Genomic DNA, 7,526 nt, shown 5'->3' on the forward strand with positions numbered 1-7,526 from the left:
GGAAAGACCTGTTACCTTTTTTTTGCCTTCCTGAGTTTTGCATAAAGAGCTCTGAGAATGCTGAGTGTGCTAGAAAACTACTTTTATATCTGTGTTTCTCACAAGGAGGAATTCGATCCCAGAAGTCTTGAAGGTCATTAATAATTGTTTTTTTTTATGATTTAGTATCATATAAACCAGAATATGATTTTAATTAAACTATAAATATGAAGTATGAGAGCGTAAACCAGAAGCCTAACACAAAGCTCACGAACACGTGCATGCACTGCGTCCCGGCACGACTATTTCAGAACACTGCCTTCCCTTCTATCTTCCCCGCTTTGTTCATTGAGGACACCTTCCACTCACTTGGACAACCTCCCGAAGTGTTTAAATTATTCACCCTCGAGGTCCAGCTCAGAAAACCTTTTCCAGAAAAAAAGAATTTCTTTTCATCCTGATTATCCTCAACGCCTCTTCTCTGTTCTTCAATTTGTCTTTCATATCGATGGTACTCAGATGTTGGCTCTCTCCTTATGGGCATGTCTTCCCATAAACTTCTCTAGTACTCCTCATATTCCTTATCACAAGTTAATTCGAAGTTTGATTCTCCTATGATCTATCAGATTATGGCTTCTTACTCTGCTATAACTTTTGGAATATCATTAAGTCTACCGAATTATGTCTTTGAAATAGATACCAGTAATACCCTTTTCACAATGGGCCCTATTTTTGTTTTTAATGATGTACAGCGATTTAATGTATGAATAATAATAAAATATATATATATGTAAATTTAAAAAACACATACTGATGGACAGGCCCTAAAAAAATTAAATAAATAGGTAGTAAGAGTCCTATATTTGAAGATATAACAACAGAAACACAAATTTATGGAGTGCTTATGAAATTTCAGGCACTGCATGAGAGGTTTAATAAACATGAACACATGACTCCCCCACGCATTCTAAACAGTGGCATCAATATTATCTTCATTTTACACATGAGAAAACCAATGTCCGAATGTGGTCAATAACTTGCCTGAGGTAATTTTACTAGAAAGCTTTAGCTTTGGACTCCAAGTCCATCTTTCTCAGCTCACACACTTAATCCTGTGGCTGTCCTGTTTCTTCGAACTTCTCTCTCATCCTAGAGTGTTCTGAGAATATTTACAGGAAATGGTCTTCTACTCATTATAAAGCACATCTACTGAATAGTCATTATATTCTGAACATCTGCTATGTATCCTGTGATCTCCTAAGCACTGAGGATATCTAAGCAACTATACGTTCACCTGACAGATTTTTTTTTTGCAAATTACAATGTGCTACATGCTAGAATTTAGATTTCTTTGGTGGCTTAAAGGAAAAACTCAGGTACTCTTTTTTTCATTTTTCCTTTCTGGATGAATCTGTCCTTCCATAGCCTTTCGTGTGTTCCCCATAGAAGCCAAATTGGGAGGATCCTTGTACAGGAGTTTTTGTTTATTTCTGCCTCTTACGATGATTGAGAGATGATTACTTCCTCTCTCTCAGACTTAAATTATAAATCCTAAGTGCTGAAGTTTGGAGAAAATAAAGAGAGATAAAACAAAAGCTGTGAGAAGAAAAACATATTCACGATCCAGGATTTCTTTGAGCTTTGGAGATGTGATAATTTTCTCTTCAGAAGAGAGGATCCCAGCCTGGAGAGAAATACGTATGGGGCCAGGGAGGCCTCTGTAATCAGAGAATTTATTTAGAAAAACAAAACAAAACAAAAGGCTAAACATTCTTTTTTTCCCTGTTGCCTTGATAAAACAGCACTCTACACCTAGGGAGACAGGAATCTTAAACAATTAGATGGTCATTCTATGTTCTGTAATAAGTATGTATTAGAGAGAAGAGAACTTTTCTTTCCTACCTCTTACCCTGGATTGTAAGGGTAAGTAAGAGGCATCTTCCTCCAAGGAATCAGTGTAAGCTACATCATTGAGACTGCTGAGTTTTCTCTTTAAGCAGAGGTAGTCATACAGAAGACTCTCCATCTATATATAACAGAACATGTCCTGCCCACCGATTATATCTTCTGTGATGCCCCCTGTGGCTCACTCATGTACACGCACATGCTGTGTGTTCTGAATGTGTCAGCCAGGTGGCTTGACTCCCAACACAACCATTCGCACTCAGCTGGGGGGAACTGTCATTGTCCATTAAGCCAAAGTTCTTCATCATCATTAATTAATATTCCCTTCCCAAAGGAGAAAGGCTATTGCCTAAAGCTGTCAGACTGCCTCTCATCATGCACACCACACTAAGAACCACACACCTGAGACACACACACTTCACATCTCTTTTGCTCTAGCCACCATTAGGTGTGCTGTCTCTACTACCCAGTCTGCATGAAACCACTAGAATATTCATGTAATTAAGAAAGAACAGAGCTTTAAAATACTTATTTCTGGGCTTTCCTGACAAAAATGTATCAACCAGACAAGTTTGGAAGCCGTGTGAGAACACTGCCTGAATTTAGCTGTAACTCTGGGCATGGTGCAGAAGGTGGTACAGGTCTGGAACAAGCAACTGCTGATTGTCTTTATGTTGACTTTTCTCATAGACTATTCTCTTCGTCCTCTTTTTTGATGTCCTTCAGTCTTGATGCTGATATAGAGGCCCCTTGATTTACAATTAGGTTGTACCCCAGTAAACCCATCACTAAGATGAAAATATTGTAAGTAAAAAATGCAATTAGTATCCTTAAACTACTGAACATCAGAGCCTACCCTATCTTACCTTAACTGTAGTCAGAATACTTATATGACTACAATGAACAAAACCATGTAACGCAAAGCCTATTTTACGCTAAAGTGTTGAATATAGTATGTAATTTGTTGAACAGTGGACTGAAAGTAAAAAGTAGAACGGCTTGCTGCTGCTGTCCAGCACCACGAAAGAGTATTAGACCAGTTATCTCTAGCCCAGGAAAAGGTCAAACTTTAAAACTGGAAACATGGTTACATGGATCATTTACACACCGGTGTAAAGCCAAAAATTCATAAACTGAACCATCTTAAGTTGAGAACCATCTGTACTCCTCCAATCAAATACAAACTCAGATATTGATCTTGGAGGAACGATCTGATAGTTTGTAACTGAGAGTTTGTATACTTTCGAATTTAGTTCACAGCTCCGCCACTTACTAGCTTGGCATTCATGCAAGAGTACCTGTATTCTCTCTGCTCCACTTACTTACGTTTGAAACAGGAGGGATGATGATAGTCCCTGTGTCGAAAAGTTAACTTAAGAGTTGAACGAGACAGTTATGACATGTTCCTTTTATGGTGCACGGCACATAATAGCACTCCAAAATATTAGCTCTTCTTATTATGATATTACATCAACAAAAATGCTTCTGGTATTTTTGTTTTGTAATCAACCTCCCTGGCTCATATTTATTGACTCTCTTGAATGAGCTCCATCTTCCCTGGCTCATATTTATTGATTCTCTTGAATGGGCTCCATGATCAATGGTCATCTCATGCTCAGGGAAAATTCTAGGATGTTGATAACTAAACCACATGAGATGGTATCCAAACACTGTCCCTAACATTTCCCTACCTCATCCCATTCACACATACTATGCTCGTGTAGAGAGCACAACATTTATAACCAGGTTCCAATGTATGTGCAAACAAAATGATTAATGTTAATGAGAACTGTGCTTCTTTTCGCAATTTGCCCAAAGACCAATCAACAGTGCTTATTTTTGATATGAAGATCCATCCACACACTTCGGCATTATACAGTTCACCTCTGCTATAACAGTTTCAGGAGCGCACAAATGCAGAAAGAGCAGGCAACTGGAATGCAGAAGAATGAATGCCACCCTCTTTGGTCACCCTCAAATGCGAGCAGACAAGCACTCCATGTATTTTTTCTCTCTTTCCACCTCATATGCTGCTCATCTCTGCTCCTTACTAATTCATTTATGGATTTTCCTACTTTTTCATTTATCTCTGAGCTCTCATCATTCATTGCAATTCTACTGGGAAATTCATGTTGGATGGCTTTCAGCTTCCTGCTAGCCAGAACAATCAGAGTTAAGGGAACATTTGTGCCAGGCTCCGTGTCAGCCAATATTCTTTCTATCTAGGTAATCAGCAGATACGGCACTGCCGTTCTGATCACATCAATTTCAATTCAAGTAGCTGTGAACTGTCAGGCTAATAAAACAAAGACTCTTCTCTCCCAGCCCCGGGATGCAGAACACCTTTACATAATACAGTCACACCACTGCTCAAAGTGATGCTAATAGGAGCCAGCAGTTTCCTACAGATCGTCAACCACAAGAGAGACACAAAGAGGAAACAAGGACTAACAAAGAAATGTTTGCCATATCCAGAGGTCACCCTGTTTTGTTTTCTTTTTTAAATTTTACTTAAATTTTTTTTATTCCCTACCTGTTACTAATGTTTGAATTCAGAAAACTGTTTGTGAAAAAGTTGCAAATAACAGGACACTGCAAAGTCATCACTGTCCAAATCTATTTTTTTCTATCATTAAGAGACCAATTAAAATGGTTTCTATTTCTGACAGAAAACAAAGTTTATTCATATTGACTTGAAATGAGGGGAGAGAATAATAAGGAAAGAAAAATGCAACCTGAAAATAAGAAAATGTTTTTGGGAGACCAAGGATACAACTAGACACAAAAAAGCAAACTGGGTTTTAAACTGGGACACTTGCTTCTACTTTGTACCCACCAGATGCTCAGAACAAGACATCTCCCTTGTACATGCTGGATCAGGGAAAGAAAATGTATGGCATTTCTGCAGAACATATTTAAAGTTCAATTGTTTATAAAGCATTTACAAAGGAGAAAGGAAACGAGGCAATGTATGCTTGTTTATAAGAAGACAACTAGTTGGTGTTAAATAATACTACATCGCTATGCTAACTGCAGTAGGGAAAAAGCAGAAATCCAAAACAATGGAAATGTTTCAGGCATTTAAACAACATGAGAAGATTTTAAGACTGTGAGAGTAGAAAATTGCATAGGTGCTTAGACACATCAAAATAGAACTTTAATGGGACCAGCAGATGGCATAATGGTTACGTCGCTGGACTCCCAGTGAGTCCCTAACCTGGTGGCCTAAAACTCATGCTGGGCGCATGTGCATCCATGCCCAAAATCCCAAGAGGAGAATGGAGGAGAAGGGACTGCAGTGTGGTCATCCTCCCGGGAGGTTGATTTCTTGCTTTCTGTCTGTCTTTCTCTCTCTGTGTCTCTGGTGAATGCACACTCCTTATAGCAAAAATCTCTCTAAAAAAAGAAAAAATATATATATAACATTAATTATGCTATCTACAATTTGTTGAGCATTGCCATATTTCAAGCATTGTGCTCGACACTTTTCAAGGATTAAGTCATTTAATCCACAAAGAACTCCTGTCAGTAGGTACCATGCTATGTCTCTATTTTAAACAAAGAAACTGTGGCTCCGAAATCATTGGATTTGTCTTGAGAATACATATCAGTGGCAGAGGTAGGATCTAAACCCAGGCAGCCTGATTCCAAAATCTGTACTTTAAATTTTATCTGAAACAAATTTGAAAATAAATGACCAGAATATGTAAATGTTTTGCAGAATACATCTTCAGTTTATGGCTGAGCTATATAACATGGTATTTATCTCCACATGGGTAGGAGAGGAAATGTAAAAAATGTGTGAAAATATGAAAAAGTTTACAATGTTTTTCTAAATATATACCCACAAATTATGTTCTACTATAGTCTTCCATAATTTCTATTACAAATACATGGAATCTATATTGGAAATAGAGTTTAGTAAGTGTTTTATACATACAGAGCTCTATATTGGGCATAGAGTTTAGTAAGTGTTTTATACATACAGAGAAGTTTAAATACTCAAAGAAAATCCCTCAGAACTCTGGAAGAAGAAGCAAAGTGGAAAACACTACAAGGAATTGCAATGATAGGTTTACATTTCTAAAGTGAAATTGGTTTCTTTCATACTGGGTATAACTCCTTTGCTTCTTGTTATACACACAACCTCTTGACTCCCTGAATTTACCCTCAATCAAATGATAGTGTCATTATGACTAAACATATTTGAATCCATTTCAGCTTTTTTAAAGAGAGTATATAAGGTATATGACTGTGTTTCTTCCCAAATTCAAATATGTTTTAAAATGACTCACTATAAACCATTACAAATCCTTCACAGTGCATGGTAAGAATGATATAGGGCTAAAATTCACCCCAAAATAGCAACTTGCTTTCCACCGACTGTGGCTTAGGTGGCAATTAAAGTGTTGGTATTTGTCATGAAAACTGACTGCTCCAACATATATGATTTTATTTAAATCTTGATCATTTTTGCAAGACAAAGAGTCATAGTTTCCTTAGAGAAGTCTGGTAAGATTTGATTTTATTGTAGTTATTCACTGTTTATTTTATTTTTCAGTATGTGAGAGAAAAAGATCTATTACTCTTATCTTACTCCTTGGCCCTGTGAAGTGAAGGGCATTAGTCTGGGAAGGTTATTTAGTTCGGAACGTCTTCAATTCCAAAGTGAGTGTTTTTTGATGCAATGTATAAAAGTCACCTCTGCCCTTCCTTCTTTTTTTAGAGAGAGTTAGGGAATGATAGGTACCACCCCTTTATTCAACATCTTATCTGTTCTTTAAACTATTTTCAGATATCACATGGAGGTCACTCTCATACAAAACTTTTAATTTTTTACTGGCTTCCTAGACACTGTTCAAGTACTCTGAGGTTTGTACATTTGGCCAAAAGAGAATCCTTTCCAGAGATATTCTGTACATTACAGATTAACTAAAAAAACTGTTTTGCAAATCCTTCCATTTCCCAAGTGGAATGAGGTCACAAAGGAACCAATATTAAAATGACCAGGGAAATGGCCAGTGCTTGGCCTTCCTCAGCCAGTCTGGGCATTGCTATGGCTTGGTACCACCTATGCCTTGTGACATACCTCATAGAGGTCAATCATGACATTGCCCTCAGGGCCTCTGCTGCTCTGGACGTTCTCCAAGGCCAAGGTGAAATAAACACCACGGGTGTCTGAGATGTAGAGGTTGTACGTGTCGTTCTGATTCCATTCTTGGACTGCTGCAAACACTTGATTCTCATCTGTGCTGATAACATGCATGTCCTGAAAAATGACACCAGAAAGTTAATAGGGAAGAAGAGTTTGATATGTCACTTGAAGAAGCATCCAAAGAGTATGGAATCCAGTGAGGAATACCAGAATCGATACTCTAAGGGAACATAGAGAGCTTCCTTTTGCATATTTAAGAAATAATTGGGACCAGCAGATGGTATAATGGCTGGGAGTTGCCAGACCCCCATATAGTTGACCACAGTTCGAGTCCCAGACCTGGTGGCTTAAACTCACACTGGTCGTGTGGGTGTGCGTGCCCAAGATCCAGAGAGGAGAATGGAGGAGAAGAGATTGTGGGGTGGCCATCCCCCCGGGGGGTGATTTCTCGCTTTCTGTTTCTCTGTCTCTCTCTGTCTTCCTGGCG

The 7,526-nt window shown here is 38.2% G+C and overlaps 1 protein-coding gene across 1 annotated transcript in view; it reads right to left on the bottom strand.

Moving 5' to 3' along the window:
• Positions 1-7,526, bottom strand: part of SORCS1 (sortilin related VPS10 domain containing receptor 1) — a 652,766-nt gene that overhangs the window by 153,829 nt on the left and 491,411 nt on the right. Inside the window, 1 exon segment of the mRNA XM_006166423.2 lies at positions 6,974-7,153. Coding sequence (XP_006166485.1) covers positions 6,974-7,153 — 180 coding nt within the window.

This window comes from Tupaia chinensis, unplaced genomic scaffold (assembly GCF_000334495.1).
Source record: "Tupaia chinensis unplaced genomic scaffold, TupChi_1.0 Scaffold144255_1, whole genome shotgun sequence".
In the NCBI taxonomy this organism is placed as follows: domain Eukaryota; kingdom Metazoa; phylum Chordata; class Mammalia; order Scandentia; family Tupaiidae; genus Tupaia; species Tupaia belangeri.